This window comes from Cydia fagiglandana, chromosome 21 (genome assembly GCF_963556715.1).
Source record: "Cydia fagiglandana chromosome 21, ilCydFagi1.1, whole genome shotgun sequence".
NCBI classification, from domain to species: Eukaryota; Metazoa; Arthropoda; class Insecta; order Lepidoptera; family Tortricidae; genus Cydia; species Cydia fagiglandana.
In genome coordinates, this window is record NC_085952.1 from 5,398,097 (window position 1) to 5,422,418 (window position 24,322).

The 24,322-nt window shown below is 37.0% G+C and overlaps 1 protein-coding gene across 1 annotated transcript; it reads left to right on the forward strand.

Moving 5' to 3' along the window:
• LOC134675325 (uncharacterized) lies at positions 1–23,914 on the forward strand. Its single transcript, XM_063533532.1, has 6 exons — positions 1–7; positions 430–441; positions 5,224–5,421; positions 10,008–10,376; positions 23,045–23,391; positions 23,894–23,914. Exons 1-6 carry the CDS (start codon positions 1–3, stop codon positions 23,912–23,914), a joined length of 954 nt encoding a protein of 317 aa, XP_063389602.1.
• Positions 23,915–24,322: the final 408 nt, after the last annotated feature.

The following is a 24,322-nucleotide window of genomic DNA, read 5'->3' on the forward strand; positions in this document are numbered from 1 at the left end:
ATGTCAGGTCAGTTATCTGACAGATGATCTGATGTCTGCATCTCTGGAACAGTCTGTACGTGTGTGGGACTTCAGCGGGCTGCGGAAAAAGAACGGGGCTCCAGGGCGCTGGGTTGGCAGCATTTTAGGAACCCGCAGGCGAAAGATTATTTGGACAGGTTCAATTACTCCTTATATTATTATACAGGGCGTTTTAACCCAAGTTCGACGAAATTAGGAATTAGAACTATAAATTCAATGACTTGTTTTGTAGGCTACAAACGCCAAATTCTTCGCTACAACTTGTAGCAAAATTCAAAATTCTAGTACCTTCGCAAAAACCGCCGTGAGTATGTGTGCATTATTTTTCGGTCGGTCGGTCACACACTATATTAAACAAATACCTACAAATACCCAATTAGTTAACTAATTTCGCGGTGTTTTTTGCAGGACAAGAAAGCTGTAAGTGTCTACATGAAATATTAAATGCTCTTGTTAATCATACTTGCGTATTTATTAGCAATCTTTTTTTTTTAAGTAACAAAACATAGTGAAGTAGCCTGCTGTAATATCTAAAAAAAAACATATTATGAGTTAGTTGTATGTAGTTGTAGAGGCCATAATTTGAATTTAGGTTGCTGGTACCATACATTTTACATGAGATCACTTATTTACCTAATATTCCATTTCTAAGCTTTTTTTTTGCTCATGTATAATGTGTAAGTTTGGATTTTTGCTGCTCAGTCTAGCAAAAACGGCTGAACGGATGTTATTGGAGTTTGGCACATAGCACATAGGCATGCCCTCCCATCTCGAAGGGCTTATAATTATTTTCAAATCGATATCATAGATGGCGCTATATGTCACGATCGACCATTACGAAATATTTATCCTACAGATTAAGTGATATTTAAGTTTCATCTGTGGTGTCATTAATTAAAAACATTATAAATTAAATACAAGCATCAATAAAAACACGAAATCAATGCATTATTTTAGAAAGTTATAAACTACAAGTTGCTACAACTATATTGCGATCGTCTACGACATGAGCAACAGCACGCGACAGTTATGAGGCTAGCCAAATAATATTGAATATTGTCACTAGATGGAGCCACCACGATTCCGGTATGTTTACATCATCAAAACGGGACGAGTGTGTGCGTTCAGTTCCATGCATCTATCCTGCGTTTTGTTTCTCGTTTTAAGACATGATGTGATGTTTGATTTCAAACAATTACATATAAGTTATAAATTACGAAAATGACCACAAAATGTAAAAAAGTGACCGGTGAATACAAATAATCTAAATGGGTGTTTTAAAGCCTACTTTCATCAGGCCTACCTGATGTTAAAATACAAATTAAAAACGCAAAGCGCGATGTCTTTCTCTTTCACTACTGCATTATCAAAACGCGTGAATACTTTGTTTGTAAACACAATCCAAGTTTTCACTTGCTCAACTTGCTGGTTTCCGAGTCGAAAGCGCACCTTAATTTTTTATTTACTAGTTTCCCTTAATCTCAAACGACGACTTGGCTTTCAAACGGACTTTTTACGGACGTTCCATATACGCGACTGGCAATTAATAGGACTCCGACAATTACTGCAATCACGACGACCTGGCTTGGATTTGTATACGCCGAAGGGTTTTGAAAACAAAAGTGCTGCAGAAGAATGCCACCCACGTGTTCGTATTACCAATGTAAGATCGGTCAGAAGTCGATGTTCCACTTCCCAACTGGCGACAGTGCTCGATTGCAAACTTGGATTGACAATTGTGGTAAGTTTTTACTATTTTCTTAAATTTATCTTTCCTACAACCAATTCTAAAATTGCTTTTAAAAATGTTTACAGTTTAGGGATGACTCACGCTAGAGCGGGCCGTGCCCGGACCTGGGCGTCCGACATGTAATTTTTTATGACGGCTGATCGGTGATCGCGTGGTACTTTCTATAGTAAACGAAGCTCCGGCTCGGACACGGCCCGGTCTAACGTGAGTCATCCTTTACGCTGTATTGACAACGTACAGTACGTCAGTAGTGTCAGTACATATTAGTCTATTGATATAGAATATACCTAAACTGATTTTGTTTTCATAAAAATATATTGAGAACCATTTCAACTGTTATCTAACACAATATGCCCGATCTGATTATATTCACATAGGTTTGTAAGTAAAATATGATGCCACTGTGGATTGTAATTTGCCCCAGATAGAACGCTAGCTGTAAAAGTTCATAACAAAATAAACTAGGGAATAAAATTTAATGCAGTAATATTTTGTCATTAACATTTTGACCCATCCAGGATTACTTACATCATATCATAATGTAGGTATAAATAAATATTATAGGACATTTTTACACATAATTACTAAGCCCTACACGGTAAGCTCTAAAACGGTTGTGTTGTGGGTATTCAGATATTGATGTATAAAATATATAAATATTTACATATATAGATTTCTAATAAATAAATAAATAAATAAACAATAGAAAACAACCATAACTCAGGAACATATATATGCTTCATCACACAAGTAAATGCCCTTACCGGGATTTGAACCTAGTACCATCAGCTTCATAGGCAGGATCACTACCCACTAGGCTAGACTGGTCGGTTGAATGATATTAATATATACAGGTCTAGGTACAGTACCTAAGTAGATAGGTATATATAATACTACAGTTATTTTATGGACTACAAGTACGGAAATATGTATTATAATTTATTGTGTAACAGGTAATAAATATTACATACATACAGAGACAAATAATGTTAGTATTGCGTATTGTTGTGTAGATGCCAATTAAAAGGTGTTCCAATCCATTGCATTTTGAAATTTTACTTTTGTCTTGGAAAATATCAAGTATAGTTGAATATATGAGCAGTTTGACTTTAAGTATGAAACACAATTCAACACATGGATAGATGTTTAGGAAATCAGGTTTACAAATACATACATAGTTTTACAAGCACCAAATTTTTACTGTTAAATTTTAATATTACATAATTTAAAAATAAAATTTGATGTAGCGGCTTTATGTGGATATTAAATATGTACATTTGGCAACTAATTCCAACTATTGGCATAGGCACTAGTTTTGATGAAAGTGACTTCCTACTGATTTTGCCAATCCAGAGGGGAAACTAGGCTTTACTGGGATTAGTCTGATTCTCATAATGTAGTTGATTTTGTAGAAAAAAAATTGAGTAAAAAGTAAGTAAGTAAATAAACTTTATTGCACCACAAAGAAAAATACAATAACAGATTTACAGTGTAAATAATGGTAGCAACAGGCGGTCTTATCGCTGTAAGCGATCTCATCCAGACAACCTTGGGGTAGCAGGATATAAAGAATGGTAGGTATAGGTATGTTTTATGAATAAATATATGAAAATAATATGAGTCCTTCAACGAAGAGCCACTTACATAGATTCCAAAAAACTCATTGGTACAAGGTAGTACAAGCAGGCACAGGTCATATAATACTAGTTTGAACCTGCAATCTCCGGATTGAAAATTGCACACTCTTACCGCTTGGCTACCAGGGGTTATGCTATGTGCAAATAACTAGTATAATATAACTATATAATATTTTTGTTGGTTTATATTAATATTTACATATACCAGTAAAAAAATCTTGTAATTTAATAACTCCTATCTCTGTTGCTATTTGACACAAGGTTTGCCTAGCATAAGTATTTATTTAGTTTCACTTGTCCCATTGCCCCATTGCTGTCTGTGTAGTGTAAAGAGACGTCTGTAATCAAATCTTGCAAGTTAGGCCCACTTCCCGGTTACCAATGAAGCTGAAAATTTGTATAGTTACATATGTAAGATGGATGACAATGTGAATAATATTATGATTCTATAGAGCTGATCTGATGATGGAGACAGGAGGTGGCTAATGGAACTCTGTGTTATAACAATGCAACCTAATTTTGTTTGGAGTTGTTAGAATTGTCTCGATGAATATTAGTTGTCTGTGGAAATATACTGTACCTAGAGTTGATGATAAAAGTTTGTATCAAATATATATTTTTTATTATCTTAATGGTGTGATAAAGTTTAAATAAATAACATAGGTTGTTCAATATCACCATTACAAAAAAAATAACAGTTATTCTAAATCAATATTAAATATGATATAAGAATAAAATATACAAGGTGGCTAAAAAATAACTGCATTCCCGTTGCCAGTGAAGTTTTGGGATTATACTGAGCAACTTTCACTATGGGATCAACCCCGAAATCGCGAAAAAAATTTGGCTGTTTTATACATTTTTGCTGGCCCCTTTTTTGGTTTAGGCGGATTATGTCACTTTCTTAAAATGTCACTTATAATTAAGCCACGTTCTGAGAACGTCACTTTTTTAGGACGTCACATGCTGATTTCATACTTCCGAGTCACTTTCCGAGTACATACGTCACTTTCTAAGTACGTATCTTTCTGAGAACACCTCTTTCTGAGGACGTCACTTTCCGAGTACGTCACTTTTTTCCTACTAAGATTTAAGCGTATACCTGCACAAACAACGGAATTATCAGCAATCAGCTGTATGGCATACGGTCGATTTTATGTATGACATATACCTACAGGATGTTTTTTTTCAGTGGTTAATTGAAGGGAAATACGAATCTATTAATTAGACTATAACGGGAAAATGTCTTAAGCACTCTTAAGGTTCCGTTTGGACACAAACTGCACCAGCTGCCACAAATGTCAAAAATCCGGGTAGCAACGTCGATATGTCACCCTGTATAAATAAAAGTGGCCTTATGCCGTACAGCTAACATGATTATCTATTGTTCGCGCTTAAATCTTACTACGAAAAGAAAGTGACGTCCTCAGAAAGTGGTATTCTCAGAAAGTGACGTGCTCAGAATATGACGACCTCAGAAAGTGACGAACTCAGAATGTGACCTCCTAAGAAAGTGGTATACTTCGTATAAATCGAATGCAGTTATTTTTAGCCACCGTGTATATGCCGACGGCAGATCGTAAAATGGGGCATATCGAGAGATCATGAAAGGCCGCCATTTCGTGATCTGCCTAATAGCGAACACTAGCCATATCATGCAAACCTGAAGGAGTGATATTCCTACTTACTCGCACGTGTATCGTACAACGTTTTACAGTACATATGGCGGTTTAAATTTTTGACATAGGCACGGAAAGTACTTATTTCCGCACTAGTGCAAAACAAATAATTTTAAATACATTTCATAAATTTCAGGTAGCATGACCATTGCCCACTTGTCTCGAAATGCTCTTGGACACAAATATATCTGCTTTGATCATTTCGAAAAGCGGTTCATTCAAAAGGAAGATGGTATACGTAAAAGATTGAATAAGTTAGGCGTACCTGTCCATTACAAAGGAGATCAATCGACAGAGAACTTCCCAGACTCACCAGTTGCATCAACATCAGAAGGTATGTGATTATTGTGATTACCTATGATTATTCAGTGTCTTTGCTGGTGATGTGATAAAAGATGCCCGAAAGGGTCTAGCCACAATCCCATAGTGAAACTGCCCCTGGCTGAAATGCCCTTTCTTAGGCGCGTTTATTTGTCTTATTATAAGATATCGTTTTACCAAATTTCAAGCCTAGAATCCCCTTGGTTTGGCAATTTTTTTTTTTAATTTTTTTTGTGGCTAAACTAGTGGTTCTATTGTTTTGAAATTTGGATGTTACATGCACCTAATGGTAGTTCATTTTCAAAAAAAAAATTAAGATAGTAACTTGTTTATAAAGGCTTAAAAATATATTTTTAATTTTTTAAACTTTTTTTTTAATACTTGTGAGATAAATTTTTTGTTATTTAATGCAGAATATACTATTGCATAAAATATATCTTTTATAAAAAAATCCATTTGTGGCAACAAGGTAAAAATCTCTTACTAATGCATACAGGCCGTCCTTCTTACGTACTTTAGGGTGGTTCACGTTTGTATGGGAAAAATTAAAACTGTAGCTAGAAGAAGCGGCACCCCCTTATTTGGTTACACTTATTATGCTGATAATGTACACCAAGTTTTGTAATTTTATCTCAACTACAAGGGGCTGCTCAACCACTTTGAAAATTTTCAACGTTGTATGAAATCTAGGGTTTCTGGTTTCTCGACCTTTTTAATTTCTCGAGGCACGGGAATTCTCGACCAAGATTTCTCGAGTTTCTCGAGTATCTCGAGAAATTTTGAAAGCTCCAAAAAACACCATGTTATTTAAAATTTTTTTGGCATTTTACAAATGGGACACGTAGGAATCGTAGGTGAGATCAATAATCTAACATATGGTATATTTTTAGTCACCATAAATTGCACTTAATAATCACAAATACAACAAAAAAAAACTATAGATGCAGGCGTACGCATCGGCCATGTGTTATGCTATAGTGTATTTCTTTAGGTATTCAACAAAATGTAAATAAACCATAATATGGTATTTTATTAGGCAGCAATATTCAGTCAATAAATTTAACTCGATGTGACAAAACTTACAGAAGTTTTACTACGTAATATTACTCGTACTTATTCAACGTAACAATAAAGCTGCTAAAATTGTAATATTTTGCTAATAGGAATATATTGGGATGATTTGATTTATCAAAAGTAATTTAGTTTTGTAATATTTGTTATTACACTTATTACATGGTAACAAAATTCGTAACAATTTTTTTTAAAGCGTTTTTCAATAATAAGACACTACATGAATGTCATATGAATCATGATAGTTCAAAAGTTTCAAAACATGAAAATCGGTTAAGTCTAGAACGATAGGGGACGGATGAAGATACCTAGTTTTTTATTTGGTTGGTAATAAATGTATTAAGTGGGTTCCTACCTGAAAATGTAAAAAAAAAACATTGTTCATATTTATTTAACTACCTAAAGAAATACATTATAGACACATCATGTGTTATACGCGTGTTTTCTTTTTACTTATCACAAGAGATTTATTTCTCGAGTTCTCGAGGCATTGAATATTTTTTTCCCGTCTCGACTTAGGACAAATTTCTCGAGATTTCTCGCCTCGGGAATTCTCGAGCAGAAACCCTAATGAAATCCAAAAATAAACAAATTATAATTTTTTTAGATTTTTATATAAGTAGTTGTTTTCACATTATTTGTAAATGTGATTTATAAGTTATTAAGTAAAAAAATATTCACGGAATAATAGTTTCATTGTTAATCGAAGTGGGCATATAATTATAGGCAACCCAACACTGGTGGCTTAATTGACGTTAATAAGTAAGTATATCTGAAGATTCTTCATGGATTGAAATATGTCTCCCATTTAAGTTCATGGAGGTTTTATTGGTTGTGTTAGATGCCTTGCATACCTTTGTTGCCAAATAATGTACTCGTACCGTGTACCAAAAAGGAGCGGAGAGGGGAAACGGTCGACTCCCCAGGTCCAATCTGTGCTATATTTCTTCATGCTCTTAGCAACTAGGTCAAGTTATATATCGTTTTTGTATAATTTAGGGACGGAGAGTTCATTTTTAACCTACTTACAAATCCCAAAGGAGGAGGTTATCAATTCGGTTGGATACATGTTTTTTTTTAGGGTTCCGTACCCAAATGGTAAAACGGGACCCTATTACTAAGACTCTGCTGTCCGTCCGTCCATCCGTCTGTCTGTCACCAGGCTGTATCTCACGAACCGTGATAACTAGACAATTGAAATTTTCACAGATGATGATATTTCTATACAATGAAGTATTTGAACAAATTAAATTATTTCCAGGAAATATTTTAATTTGTTTTTATTTTATTTGTTTTTGTGGGGGGCGCCACAAGCCTTCAGTAAAAAAGTGCATATACTTGGAAAATTTGACTAACGTTTCTGTGACCCCGGTGGCCGAGTGGTTCAGGCACCTGCCGCGATAGCAGAGGACGCTGGTTCGATTCCAGCCTGGGGCACTGGAGGCCTTGGTCACTTTTTCTTAGTATATGACATTTATTTCAGTTGATGATATTTCTGTTGCCGCTATAACAACAAATACTAAAAACAGAATAAAATAAAGATTTAAGTGGGGCTCCCATACAATACAACAAACGTGATTTTTGACCGAAGTTAAGCAACGTCGGGCGGGGTCAGTACTTGGATGGGTGACCGTCTTTTTTTGCCTTTTTTTGCATTATGGTACGCAACCCTTCGTGCGCGAGTCCGACTCGCACTTGCCCGGTTATTTATTTTTTATGTTTGTTACTCCATATCTCCGTCGTTACTGGACCGATTTTGAAAATTCTTTTTTTGATTGTATATATATGTATACAGATTGGTCCCGTTTTTGTTAAAATCCAGTTTTGATGATGGGATCCATGAGGAATCGACGGAACTCCTCAAATCATAAAGGCATACATATAGTGATTTTTGTGTTTTTATCAACAAATCAAGCATATACATTCAAAAACGTAACATTTGATGAAGTGGAACTGCTGATCATGATCAGAACGGAACTCTTCAACGACGCATAGTTCACCTTTGGCGATTTGTCCTCTTCGTTATGTTTGTTAAGCAAGTTAAGTTTTAGGCCACATTTTTGTCAAGCTTGAGTTCTGATGATGGGATCCATGAGAAATCGAGGGAACTCCTCAAATTTTAAATGCATGCGTATAGAGATTTATTTTTTATCAGAAAATCAAGCATTTTCATTGTCGCATTTGGTGAAGTGGAACTGCTGATGATGATCAGAAAGGAACTCTTCAACGACGCATAGTTCACGTTTGGCGATTTGTCCTCTTCGTTATGTTTGCTAAGCAAGTTTAGTTTTTAAGCCACATTTCTGTCAAGCTCGAGTTCTGATGATAGGATCCATAAGGAATCGAGGGAACTCCTCAAATCTTAAAGGCGTACGTATAGAATTTTCTATATTCTCATCATAAAATCAAGCATTTACATTAATAAAAAACCGGGCAAGTGCGAGTCGGACTCGCGCACGAAGGGTTCCGTACCATAATGCAAAAAAAAAAGCAAAAAAAAAACGGTCACCCGTCCAAGTACTGACCACTCCCGACGTTGCTTAACTTTGGTCAAAAATCACGTTTGTTGTATGGGAGCCCCATTTAAATCTTTATTTTATTCTGTTTTTAGTATTTGTTGTCATAGCGGCAACAGAAATACATCATCTGTGAAAATTTCAACTGTCTAGCTATCACGGTTCGTGAGATACAGCCTGGTGACAGACGGACGGACGGACGGACGGACGGACGGACGGACGGACTTACGGACGGACAGCGAAGTCTTAGTAATAGGGTCCCGTTTTACCCTTTGGGTACGGAATCCTAAAAACTGTCGCATTTGATGAAGTGGAACTGCTGATGATGATCAAAACAGAACTCTTCAACAACGCATAGTACACGTTTGGTGATTTCGAATCCTCACAGAACCGAACAAAAGTGGGTTAGGTTTGGTTAGAACTGCAAGCCTTACAGAAACGAAATGCTACTAGAAAAGTGGGTTTGCTTAGGTTCGAACTGCGATCCTCACAGAACCGAACTGCTATCAGAGAAGTGGGTTAGGTTAGGCTAGAACTACGACCCTTACGGAAACGAAATGCTACTAGAAAGTACTGGTTTTACCTCCTTTTCTACATAGTGCACCATCTACCATAATCTTTCACCGGGCCCATAGAAGTCGGTTTTTTTTCTTAAAAATTGTTAAAATAATCGTTCTACCTTTTCATACAAATAAACTGATTTTTGCACAATAAATGAAAATTAAGTATATGTATTTTTTAGGACAATTTTGGCCTTTACAGTCACAGTGGCGATTTGTACTAAATAAAAAATGGACAATTTAGTTCATATAAGTATTCCTCATTCTAAAAAGTATCACTTTAAAATAGGCACTCATATATTTCCATTTAAATTGAGTTATGGCCAAAGTCAGACATTTAATATGTTTAAAGAAAAACTGAATCCCATTGATTTGATCCGTTTCCACAGTTATATTTCATGAATAACTATCGCGGTTCGTTACAATATTATGTACCTATTTTCTTTTTCTAGGCCAAGGACCGACAGAATTTAAAGTATTAACACCAAAAAAAGTTTACCCTGGTGTTAAAAATCGTGAAGAAAATGAGGACGAAGGCGATTTATATGACACAGAACTATTTACGACACCGAAAAAACGCAAGCGACCAGCCGATAGCGACACACCGAATTGTAAAAGATTAAAAACTGCTATTGAAGATACCAAAAAAATGTTGAAGAAGGAAAGAATGAAGTATAGAAGATTGCAGAAAAAAATCCAAAATAAGAAATTCATAAATTTAAGTGCTACTAAGTTTAAAAGTGATGCATCGAAGGTGTTGACGCAGATGCAGTTAAGAAAAAGCAATAAGCAACAGTGGACCGAGGCCGAAAAAAAATTTTGTATGTCACTTTTTTACAAATCCCCAGCCACATATAATCATTTGAGAAAGCAAGGTGTAGTACTAGCTGCTCCGACCACCATCCCATATAACCATTCCAGTCGCAGAATCATCAAAGTGGTAACTAAATGTCATATGTGTCGTAACAGAGTCCACACAATGTGTCTAGAATTGTTTCGAAACAAAGTGTCGTCGCCGTGTGTACACTTTTCCGTAACAAGGTGTCGACACATTTGTGTGCACTTTGCGTGCGGTTTGCGACTAAATCTGACAGCAAATTTGTGACAGCAAATGTCAATATAAAATACCTCTTGAAAACCAAGGTTTGTCAAACTAATATTAGTGTCTCGTGTGCTCGTAAGTAATTCTAGTAAGTCATCATGGGCGATGCAAATGATAATAATCGACCAAAACCATATAAACACCCAACACCCGTCAACCTTTTACAGAAAAGTTTTTAAAGAAATGCAATAAGCTACTTAGGTCAGCCAACGAATGCTCAAAAAAGTTGTAGAGGGAAATGCTCGGAACACAATTTTTGACTCTGTAACTTGGTTTGGACAAGTTAGGAGGTGAACATATCAAAAGTCCCCGGCCGTAGCCCTTGAGCGGGGGGAAGAGAGGGGGCTTTGAAGGTCCCATTTTCCGGTTTTTCGATTATATCTCGGAAACTATGCATCTTAGCGACATGGCCACTTAAGTATACAAAATGAAAGTTAATTAATTTGTTACAAGTTTATTCAGTCAATTTTTTCGATATGTTGAATAGTTATTGAGATATCCGCTCTTGAAAGTTTATTTAGGGCTCTCAATTTTATCTTGATATATCTACATCAGTGAAGGTGCTAGGCCGTGTATGGTATCGTTTTCGTATAAATCTGGGTTGCTGAATCCATTTAAGGTATCACATTGACACCATTCCACAAAATTAAAAAAAAACCTTTTTAGGGTTCCGTACCTCAAAAGCAAAAAACGGAATCCTTATAGGATCACTCGTGCGTCTGTATGTCTGTCTGAATACACAAAATAGTTCTTTACCTATAGATGACAGGAAAACCTATCAGAAATGTGCAGTCAAGCGCGAGTCGGATTTAATGTACGGAACCCTTAATACGCGAGTCCGACTCGCACTTGGTCGGTTTTTTTAAACTCCTCTTGACGCTTAACCGCTGAACCGATTTCGTTGAAATTTGGTATAGAAATAGTTTGCGTCCCGGAACAGGACATAGGATAGATCTTATAACCAAAATCATCTTTTGAAGGTGTGAAAAGTGGCGTGGAAATTTGTACGGGAAATCAATAACCGCTGAACCGATTTATATTAAATTTGGGATGGTCTACATCTTTGATTTAGTTAAAAATGATAAAAAAAACATGACTTAAACCTAAACTTAAACAGTATTAACTTCAAGAAGTCAATTCTGATTTCCCCCCTACACCTCATTTCACACCTTTGAAGGATGATTTTTGAGATAACTTATTATGTCCTGTCTCGGGACTCAAAATATATGTGTACTAAATTTAAATTAAAACTGTTCAGCAGTTTAAGCGTGAAGAGGAGTTTAAAAGAAAGTAAGTTTATATGTTTTTACTTTGGAATGGTGTCAATGTGATACCATAACTAAATTTGGTACTGCGAATTTATACGAAAACGATACCAAACATGGCCTCGTAGCTTTACTGTTGTAAAAGTCAAAATAAAATTGAGAGCCCTAAATTACTATTACTTGACCAAACTTGTGTAGAAGGAAAAGGAAAAATAAAAGTCTTCGGCAGGAATATAAGACACAAGTATAATATTTTTTTTTGCGTTACTATTTCAATCATCAAATATAAACATACCTTGATTATATTATTCTAGTGAGATCCTCACAGATAAACAAAAACATTTACTTAAAAAATTACAAGGTCGAAATGTCACGGAACTTGTGAGAGTAATACGTGAAAAATAAAAACTTTTATGACAAAAAAATCTGGACACAATTTAAGAAGCATCCCATTGCGTCGAGGAATCATCTGTATTTTTGCTTGTTTCATTACCTCCTCGCTTCTTTTTTTGTCCTTTGTATTCCGTAGCAATTTGTTAGATCTGAAAATAAAGATAACTTGCGTCGTCACGGATGTCGATTTATAGGTTTTAGGGGGTGCAGAATTCGAAAACGATGATCATTTTATAATCCAAGATGGCGGCTACGTATTTTGTCATAAAAGTCGTCATGAATATCGTTTCATAGGTTTTAGGAAGTGCCGATTTCGAAAATGATGACCAGTTTGGAATCCAAGATGTGTGCCGTGCACTTTGTCATAAAAGTCGTCATGGATATCGTTTTATAGGTTTCAGGGAGTGCAGAATTCGAAAATGATGACCATTTTGGATTCCAAGATGTCTGCCGTGCACTTTGTCATATAAGCCGTCATAGATGTTGATTTATAGGTGTAAGGAAGAGCAGATTTCGAAAATGATGACCATGACCAACAAAACGACATCCATGTTGACTTTTAACATAGTGCATGACCGCCATCTTGTATTCCAAAATAGTTATTATTTTCGAAATCTGCGCTCCCTTAAACCTATAAAACGACAGCCGTGACGACTTTAATGACATACTGCATGGCCGCCATTTTGGATTCAAAAAATGGTCATCATTTTCGAAATCAGGGCCCCCTAAAACCTATAAAACGACACCCATGACAACTTTTATGACATAATGCATGGCCGCCATTTTGGATTCCAAAATGGTCATCATTTTCGAAATCAGGGCCCCCTAAAACCTATAAAACGACACCCATGAGAACTTTTATGACATAGTGCATGGCCGCCATTTTGGAATCCAAAATGGTCATCGTTTTCGAAATCTGAGCCCCCTAAAACCTATAAAACGACACTCATGACGACTTTTATGACATAGTGCATGGCCACCATTTTGGAATCCAAAAAGGTCATCATTTTCTAAATCTGCGCCCCCCAAATCCTATAAAACGACATCCATGACGACTTTTATGACATAGTGCATGGCCGCCATTTTGGAATCGAAAATGGTTATCGTTTTCGAAATCTGCGCCCCCCAAAACCTATAAAACGACACCCATGACGACTTTCATGACATAGTGCATCGCCGCCATTCTGGATTCCAAAATGGTCATCATTTTCGGAAGCGGAGCCCCCTAAAACCTATAAAACGACACCCATGACAACTTTTATGACATAGTGCATAGCCGCCATTTTGGAATCCAAAATGGTCATCGTTTTCGAAATCTGCGCCCCCTAAAACCTATAAAACGACACCCATGACGACTTTTATGACATAGTGCATGGCCACCATTTTGGAATCCAAAATGGTCATCATTTTCTAAATCGGGGCCCCCTGAAACCCATAAAACGACATCCATGGCGACTTTTATGACATAGTGCATGGCCGCCATTTTGGAATCGAAAATGGTTATCATTTTCGAAATCTGCGCCCCCCAAAACCTATAAAACGACACCCATGACGACTTTTATGACATAGTGCATGGCCGCCATTCTGGATTCCAAAATGGTCATCATTTTCGAAAGCGGGGCCCCCTAAAACCTATAAAACGACATCCATGACGACTTTTATGACATAGTGCATGGCCGCCATCTTGGAATCCAAAATGGTCATCGTTTTCGAAATCTGCGCCCCTTAAAACCTATAAAACGACACCCATGACGACTTTTATGACATAGTGCATGGCCACCATTTTTGAATCCAAAATGGTCATCATTTTCTAAATCTGCGCCCCCCAAAACCTATAAAACGACACCCATGACGACTTTTATGACATAGTGCATAGCCGCCATTTTGGATTTCAAAATGGTCATCATTTTCTAAATCGGGGCCCCCTAAAACCTATAAAACGACATCCATGACGACTTTTATGACATAGTGCATGGCCGCCATCTTGGAATCCAAAATGGTCATCATTTTTGAAATCTGCGCCTCCTAAAACCTATAAAACGACACCCCTGACGACTTTTATGGCATAGTGCATGGCCGCCATTTTGGATTCCAAAATGGTCATCATTTTCAAAATTGGGGCCCCCTAAAACGTATAAAACGACATCCATGACGACTTTTATGACACAGTGCATGGCCGCCATTTTGGTTTCCAAAATGGTTATCATTTTCGAAATCGGCACTCCATCCATCCACGACACCCATCTCGACTTTTATGACAACGTGTTTGGCTACCATCTGCATGCAAGACATTTCAATTATTTTTACGTACAAAAATGGCCCCCTGTCAACTTCCAACCGAGATTTAATCGATAATTTATTCGATTAATGTTCAGATTAATAAATTAATATCTAAAAAGGAATGAATTTTAATCAGTCAGATTAATTCAATTTCAATCTATGTTAGGTCGACTAAACTAATCGTGATTAAAATTTGAGGATTAACTTTTTTTATTCCATTAATTAGTCGAATAAACAGTTAATCTATTAAGTCCCATCTCTGACCACGTCATTTTTACACTTTGAGAATATCTGAAAACAAATGAACACAAGGAGCCATTTTGCGAATCCAGTAACTTTGTTATTACTTTTGACAGCGCGTGTCATGTGTCTACACAGAGTCGACACAAAGTCGAAACATTTGCGACTACTTTGTGACTGCAATATTTCTCAGCCTTAAACGATATTTATACATCATAATTAACAAGTTTCGTAGTATGTAAAGCGTTATTTCTGTTATTTAAGTATAGTATACGCATCGAAGTACTAAAAATGCATCAAATAATATATTTATGAACACAAGCACTGAGAAGTAAACAATTTCATTTCCGGCTAAACTAAAACAATGTGGTGGCGCGTTGATTATATTACACTTAGTTTATCAAATCACTCGAGCAGTTTAATTCCCCATTATAATTTAAGTCCTATTGTAATATAAATGCAAACAATATATAATTACGTCTTGTAATCCGTTTTAGAGATGGCGTATTAATGTCACTTATTTTTATTTAACTATTTTTCCATCTGACAGTTTCCATTTGACAGGAACAAAATGAACGAATGAACGAATGATTTTGGCATAAAGTAGTCGCAAACTAGTAACAATGTGTGCACACGGCGACCACACTTTATGTCACTTTGTGTCATGTGTCGACCCTTCCCCATTTCTGGTAACTGTGTCGACACGGCGACGACTCTGCGACTGGAATTGTGACCGAAACAGACGGTGTCGACACAAGATGTGTCTACACCGCGTCGTAACGGCGACTGGAAATGGTTGTATGGGATCCAGAAGTGGTTACAAGCCACCGATTGTTTACCCGGACTAAACGATGATATATTTGAAAATATTAGGAATAAGTTTGCTGATTCATCAATTAAAGACAAAGCATGCGCTGTATGTTTCGATGAAATGAGCATTAAGGTTGATTTAGATTATACAATGAAATTTGATATGATTGAAGGTTTTGAAGATTTTGGTGAAGGTGACCGTTCCCCCAAAGTTGCCCAGCATGCACTGGTGTTTGTTGCCAGAGGAATTTACACTAAATGGAAAATCCCTCTGGCATATTTTCTCTCGAACAAACCCGTTGCTGCTGATATTTTGATTAATTTGATTAGATCTGTAATTAATAAATTATTTCAATGTGGGCTGTTGCCTAAAGTCGTGGTGTGTGACCAAGCCACCACAAACGTAAAGGCAATTAAAACTTTGGGGGCAACGAAAGACGATCCTTTCTTTTTTATTGATGATCACAAGATTTTTGCAATTAATGATGTGCCTCATTTGATTAAAAATATAAGAAATAATTTGATTGATAATAATTTTGATTTAAATGGAAATGAAATTTCATTTAAAGATATAATTGAGGTGTACAATATTGATAAAGATAATAAAAGTAAATCATTGAGAAAATTAACCCCGGTGCATCTTAAACCGAATAACTTTCAAAAAATGAAAATTAAACTTGCGACCCAAGTTCTGAGTCACTCGGTCGGTGCAGCGATAATCACGGCAATAGATAGCGGAGAACTGAAAAGCGACACGGCAAAAAACACAGCTGATTTTGTAATGCATGTCAATGATTTATTTGATTCATTAAATTAAAAAAATAAATTCGATAAAAATCCATACAAATGCGCTTTAACTAACAATAAAAAATCACGTGTATACGAAATCTTAATTGAAGGGAAAAAAACATTTGCTGATTTGAAAAAAAAGATGATGGGAAAAATAATTCAATTAAATTGACAACCCCCCCTTGCTTCGAGGGTATGCAGCAAACAATTAATGCCGTTCTTCAGTTCTCCGCCGAAGAATTTTCTGAGGGCACCGAGGTAAATTTTTTAATGACCAATAGATTAAATCAAGACGTGATCGAAAATTTGTTCGGAATTTACAGAATTAGAGGTGGGTGTAATCGAAATCCAACATCAAAAAGTTTAAGAGCTATGTTCCGATCAAATTTACTGAACAATTTAATCAAATTAGAAAATACAAATTGCGAATCAGATAATGACACATTTTTGTCAACCACCAACCAACCGAATACACAACGACTTGAAGGGTCAGAAATAGCGTCTTCAATTTCAACACACCGTATTGAAAGCGAAGAAGCTATTGCTGGTCCTTCCAATTCAGGAGCTACCATTTCTGTTTCAGAAATAGTAGCATCTGAAAACATCCCAGGATCCACGAACGAAATAACTTTGGAAACATGTTCGGTTGTATATTTTGCAGGTTGGTTGGGCAAGGTGTGCGTTGAAAAATTTGATTGCTCAATCTGTAAACAAGTATTGCTCAAGAATGAAGTTGATTTATTTGATAAAAGGGAATTATTATTGATTAACAAAACATACAGCAATATGCTTACACCGACGTTAAATCGCCTACTGATTCCTTGTTACAATTAGTCGATCGACTGCTTACATTGTTTAATAATAGAATGGACTTCATTCATGAGAGGAACTTGATTACAAATTTGATTAATAATACCGAAATTCCTGATGATTATCACGATGCAACTCATCTTGATTTTTTGATAAGATAATTATTTCAAGTTAAGATTCACGATTTTTGTAAATCTAAGAAGTCATCATTTGATTCAAAATCTAAAATAAAAATTTTGCAACACAAATAAAGATGATTATAATTGATGATTTTAACATTTAATTTCGCTATCGACCCGTGATGCGACTGTTAACCAACTGCAACTTGCAATGTATATCGTTTTGACGGATATCATTACATTTATTTTATGAGGCGAATTATTGGTAATTAAGGTCAGAATAATCTGTGTATGTGATCGTCGCACCTAAGGTCCTAGATCCTAGAGTTGATTATGCTAATATGCTTGCTGCATGCTGCATGAAAAGGTAAACATAGTACTAGTATTATATGATCTGTTACATAGTATTGCGGTGGAGCAACAACTAGTGCTGCAGTTTTCAGAAATATTGTATAATTCATTTTAAAATTCTAGCTGTTACACTGTGAAAAAATCGCATCTGTAGCCTGGCCACATAATTCAATTGCACAGAGGATTAATACTCGAAGGCCATTTTATATCCGAGATTTTATACAAAGAAAAACGCATTTATTTCATACGAATATGTGTCCATAGTTTGTTAGTAGGTAATATGAAAATACTTAAACAACTATATTTAGTGCCTAAACTTAAGTGAAGTGAGGAATAGGTAGGTAAATCATTCGACGCCCTTCTTGTGGAAGGATGTGAGAGGTCTGCATTTCTGCTTTTGAGACTGTTGCATGTCGCGCCCCATCGTGTGGGGTGATCATTCGCTCGCTGTCTTGAGCATGGAGACAGCTGTGCGTCTGTGAAGCGAGGCCCAGTTCCTGACTAGGCCACTGTCCCACCTCCCCGCTACTACGCTCAGGAGGCTGTGACTGTGGCGGCTGACGCAGACTTTGCAAAGCGTCGCGGCACAGCGCGGCAGCCGCAACAGCACCCTGTCCAATGTACGAGTATTCACCGAGCGAGCTTATAAATCGCAGGTTGTCTACTCCACGGTTATCTTTGGCTATCAAAAATAAACATAATGTCCTCTCTTAACTTTTTGTTGTTTTTTTATTTAAGTAACTCAATGTTTTATCAATTTACTTATAGGAATATAATTTTTGTTTATTTTTAAGAAATAGAATCACATAGAACCTGACATTAACATGTTTTGCTTTTTTAAAAGTATAGTACCTACATTGTGCAACATGGGGCGTAAGTATAATATAATTATATTTGTCCTTTTTTAACTACCAAATCTTGACATCCGCATCCGCATCCGCGGATGTGAGTCTTTAAATATCCGCATCTGCATCCGCGGATGTCAAAAATCTGCATCCGCAACATCCCTGGACCCTACGATTATTATTTTTTTACGAATTTTTAGTTGTTATAAAAGTTAGGAGCATTTAAATATTTTATATTTGTATGAAATCTGTTTTACGCTCCTAATTTTTACAACAATCAAAAATTCGAAAAAAGTCAGACGTAGTGGCATAGCTAAGGTTAATATTATTCTTACCTATGTACATAAAATTATGTACCTACAAATGTTTTCCATAATGAGGAAAATGGGATCTACGTAACTATGGAGAGAAGCGGCCGCCCCTTTCCTCTCAATATTGAAGGCCCGACCAGGTGTGTCTCACTCCGCGATTTCATCGCTTTGCTACAGGTAGCTAAAAGTACATCCGTTCGGCCCCAATTTTGGGGTTTGCCATAAGCCGCGCGTGGCGCTGTCGCCACCTAGCGGCCATATCTGTGCTGAACGTAACAGACGCGTTTTGTTAGAGAGTGAGTATTCTGTACTTAGTACTATTATTTATTCTGTGGCCCGACTCTCATTTCAATGCAGCGATCGGCAACAGGCGGCCCGCGGCTCGCATGCGGCCCGCTAACCTCTCACTTGTGGCTCGCGAGCCTCCCTGGCTATTTTGTATGTAATATTGACAAATGACAATGTCTGATAAAGTTATAAATAAAGGCCATACAGGGTCATTTTTGGACCGTTTTTGAGCCATATTGTTCGAAGTGATTAGGTAGGTCATACTGTACAACTTTTTCTATGGGATCGTAAACATGTAATGTCAACACATGGTAGCCGCACTGAATAAGATACAAAACACACTTAGTTGGGTACCTAAACTGCAAAACGTAATTCAAGACCAAAAAAAGTAAGACAATGTTGCCACTGCAATAATTATATATAATAAATTCCTTTTGATACTAATCACCAGTGTTCGGCAAACTTGGTGCCACGCCGTGGGATCCTACTAGAAATGGACATGACATAAACGCCGCGATATTTATATGGACATGACATAAACGCCGCGATCTTGGTCGAAAAAGTAATTTGAGTATTAGAATAGTACCTAAGTGTTATTTATTTGTAAATGAAAATGAATAAAAATCATTATTATTTAAAAAAACATACTCTTTAACCGAGTATTATTTCAATTTCCCGTATAAATTATAAGTCATACTTGTCTTCTTATTTTTTGCACCCGTGTTAAATATAGTATTGTTTAAAATAATAAACTTATCTAAAGTAAAAAACAACCATTTACCCGACTACCTGGCTTGTCGAAGGTCACAGTTGGAATTTCTATTGTTTCCGTCTAAACTAAACTAGGACGAAAGAGACAGCAAACTATTTCCCTTTATTAGTCAATTGTATCCTTTTCTAGTTTAAAGATAAGAAATTGGTTGAGAACCCATTTCTAGTAGAAAATATGTTGATTTATATTCCTCGGACCATTAAGTTCGCATGTTGTGATTTAAAGTTTATTTGCTTAGTGTTTACCTAGGTATTGTAAAACCATCACCGCTATTCATTATTATATTTATTATACTGTAATATAATTTCATTTCATTAACCTATTAATATTAATATTAGAAACATTGAATAAGGAAGTAATACAACACGGATCCCGGAATTCCCACGGCATATCCGTATTAGCATAATGCCTGAGGTCATTAACCCCGCGTGGCACCAAGTTTGCCGAACACTGATAATCACGCTAAGATAATTTATTTATTAGTAATTTTACTCTTACGATTTAAAAAAGTACTTTTTCTCAAAAATGGACAGCAAAGTCGACTTTGCCGTATAAAAAATAGGTCGCGAAGCGCGTAGTTTATGGTCAGTAAAAAATTAAAAAGTTAAAAACATTGCAGTCTCGATTTTGGGACTGCAATGTTGCATACAAATTCCATTATTTGTCGAGATCCAAACTTTTTAAAAGTTGAAATGACCATATCAAATGAAGGCACAGGCCCATTAAACAGCCAAACAGATGATTAGTACTGCGACTATTTAGCTGTCTCAAATAGGTTGGCGTATTTTTGCCAGAAAAATACACTTCTATTTATTTTTTTTATAAAAAGGCGGCATGGGCTTTTTTCTGTGAAAACAAATACTTAAGAACGTTGCTTTTGTAAAATATTTCTATGATATTTATATGTCTTGCACCATTTTTGAGAAAAGCACTATATATGACTCGGCTGGAAGGCTACTTGCTGGCTTCAGATTCAATTAAACGGACTCCCAAGGTCGTCCGTTTAAAACGAATCCTCAGCCTGCAAGTAGCTACTTCCGAGCCTCGACAATAATGTACTATTATTTACTTATTTTTGGATAAATATAAGATGCGCTAGTAAAAAGTGGCAACATTTTCTTACTTTTTTTGGTCTTGAATTAGGTACGTTTTGCAGTATAAGTAGGTAATTCAAAAATCCAAATGACAATGAAATTCTGAAGAAAAAAAAAGGTTTACTGTGTTTTATTTTTCAATCATATAGGTAGTTTAAAACACGCAAAGCAACACTCGTTCCGAATCAAGCTCGTCCAGTCGCCCGGCGAATGCCCGGCGAGAACGGCGAGGCGCGAGGCTAGCACAATGTACTATGGCGCGACTCAGGCGTGAGTCACGCTAATTGCCTCTCGCGTGTCTACTGCACAAATCAAACGATGGGTAGGTACCGAGCTCTTTATAACTTAGTTTATATGAGACGGATGGGTACCTAGTCTACCTAGTAGTCTATCACGCAAGCGAAATACTTTTGCCAGTGCGTCGCCACTTGACGTCCTATTGCGTGCACAACCACAGCTTAAGACTTGAATTTTGACAACCCTTAATAACCAAAATAAAAAAATCATAAAGAAATAGTGACATTCAGTAGAAAGGGATAGCATGATTTGTTCCTGAATCGCTGTCAAACTTGGGTTTTGTAGGAAGTGTCCTTTCTGTACGGTAGTAGTACTACCTACTATTATTTATTCTGTGCTGTCGCAGCGCTCCTACTGTGCTAAGACAGTAGATCAGAGAGAGAGGACACTGGAGAGCCCTGAGGAGGTACTGTTAGAGGACGTTCACTAATTACGGTATGGGGCATGCCATGATGGCACGCACTACGTCCTGCGGCTTGATCTACCCTCTAGGCCCTAATATTTATCTACGATTTATTTATTTATAATTTGTTATACAATACAATACAACTATGAATCTCCTAATGACTCCTAATATGAGTAATGTTATTACCTTATTTGGCGATCGGTCTGGCCTAGTGGGTAGAATGACCCTGCCTGTGAAGCCGATGCTCCTGGGTTCGAATCCCGGTAAGGGGTCATCCATTAATTACGTCACACGTTTAGGGGGTGGGAGGAGGTCAAGAAAATGTGACATGGGGGAGAGGGGAGTCACAAAGATTGTGACGTCATTTTAACTTCATCACTATTCATCAGTAACCGAAAATTAATTTATATTTTTTTATTCGCTGTACTTTTAAATAATGAGGTTTTGGAAGTAGGTAATTTTCAGTCCTAATTGGTTTTGTGTTATAAAATTACTAATATTTCTTTTACCAAAAATATTTTTTTATTAAAAACAAATGCCGAGTTAGTATTGCCGATTTCGTTGAAAACAAAATTGCCTGTAATGTGACGTCACACCAGGTGGGGAGGGATTTGCAAAATGTGACCAAATGTGACGAGGAGGGGGGAGGGGTCAAAAAAAATCATGTGACGTAATTAATGGATGATCCCTAAGGGCATTTATTTGTGTGATAAGGTGATCGGCAGAGTTGGTGCCACACGGGGTTAATGACCTCAATCAATATGCTAATATGCCGCGTGCCGTGGGAATTCCGGAATTCGTGTTGTATGACTTACTTCTACAATGTTTCTAATTTTAATAAGTTATTGAAATAAAATTACAGTATTATAAAATTAATAAATGTAATAAGGACCAGGGGTGAAGGTTTTACAATAGATACAAACACTAAGCAAATAAACTTTAAATCACAACATGCGAACTTAATGGTCTGAGGAATATAAATAAACATATTTTCTACTAGAAATGGGTTATCAACCAATTACTTATCATTAAACTAGAAAAGGATAGAATTAACTAATAAAGGGACACTGTTTGCCGTCTCTTTCGTCCTAGTTTAGATTAGACGCAAACAATAGAAATTCCAACTGTGACCTTCGATTCGACAAGCCAGCTAGTCAGGTGAATGGTTATTTATTACTTTAGACAACACTATATTGCGAGGCTTCTGGCATCATCTAGGCCAGAATCAGGTCAGTGGCTACACGCGTATCCCTCGCCTAACACCGGCACCTTTATAGACCCAGAGACGCTTCGCATAGCCGCTGATCTCCGGCTAAGGTGTTGCTGTCTGTGCCGACCACAACTGCGCCTCATGTGGATCTGAAGTGGATAGCCTCGGCCACCACGGGCTCGCCTGCTCTTCAGGTGCCGGTCGCCTGTCTCGCCATTCCGCCCTCAATGACATCCTGAGAAGGGCGCTTGTCAGTGCCGGCGTTCCCGCCGCTCTAGAGCCCCAAATAGTGCGGAACGACGGTAAGCGCCCTGACGGGATGTCACTGATTCCCTGGAAGATGGGTCGTGCGTTGGTATGGGACGCCACTTGCGCTGACACGCTAGCGGCGTCCTACGTCCCATCGACCAGCGGGCGGGCTGGCGCGGCATCGGACACTCGGGAGCGTCTAAAGGTAGCCAAGTACAGCTGTCTCGGCGCCCAATACGAATTCGTCGCATTTGGCGTCGAGACACTTGGTTCGTGGGGCAGAGGCGCACATATGCTCCTTAAGGAGCTTGGGAAAAGGTTGAGGGAGGCAACGGGTGACCCCGGCGCGGGCAGCTTTCTCGCGCAGCGAATTGCCATCGCAATCCAGCGCGGGAACGCTGCCTGCGTGTTGGGCACCCTCCCGAGGGCACCAAATTTTGATAGGTATTTTTAATTTTTAGTTTTAGTTATTTTAATTGTAGTTAGTTTTAGTTTTATATTCCTATTTATGTCTTATAGTAATTTATGTAATTTAATATGTTATTACTTGGTTATATTTAAAACAATATACACTATATTTAACACGGGTGCAAAAATAAGAAGTATGATATATAATTTATACGGGAAATTGAAATAATACCTGCTCTGTAAAAGTGTAAGTATCAATGTTTTTAAATAATAATGATACAATTTATGTGTTTATTCAGTGTATACAAGTCCATTTATAAATAAATAACACTCAATCTTCTCATACTCAAATTACTTTTTCGACCAAGATCGCGGCGTTTGAGTCATGTTCATATTAAGATTTCTAGTAGGAATCCCGTGGTGTGGCACCGACTTTGCCGAACACTTGATGACTGATGAGCACAGATATTTGTTCCTGAGTCATGGGTGTTTTCTATGTATTCATTGTTTATTTTCTGTTTTAGGTAGGTACTTAAAAAAATAAAGTAACTTAAACTTATCTATAAAATAAAACTAAATTGAAACTAAAAACGAATACTGAATAAAATAAAAATCTAAGAAATTTGGCTCCTTTGGCTTGGTGCCGAGGACGCTGGCAGTATTTCCCCACTATATTGCGATGCTAAAACGTTGTGCGAGAAAGCTGCCAGCTCTTCGGTCACCAGTGA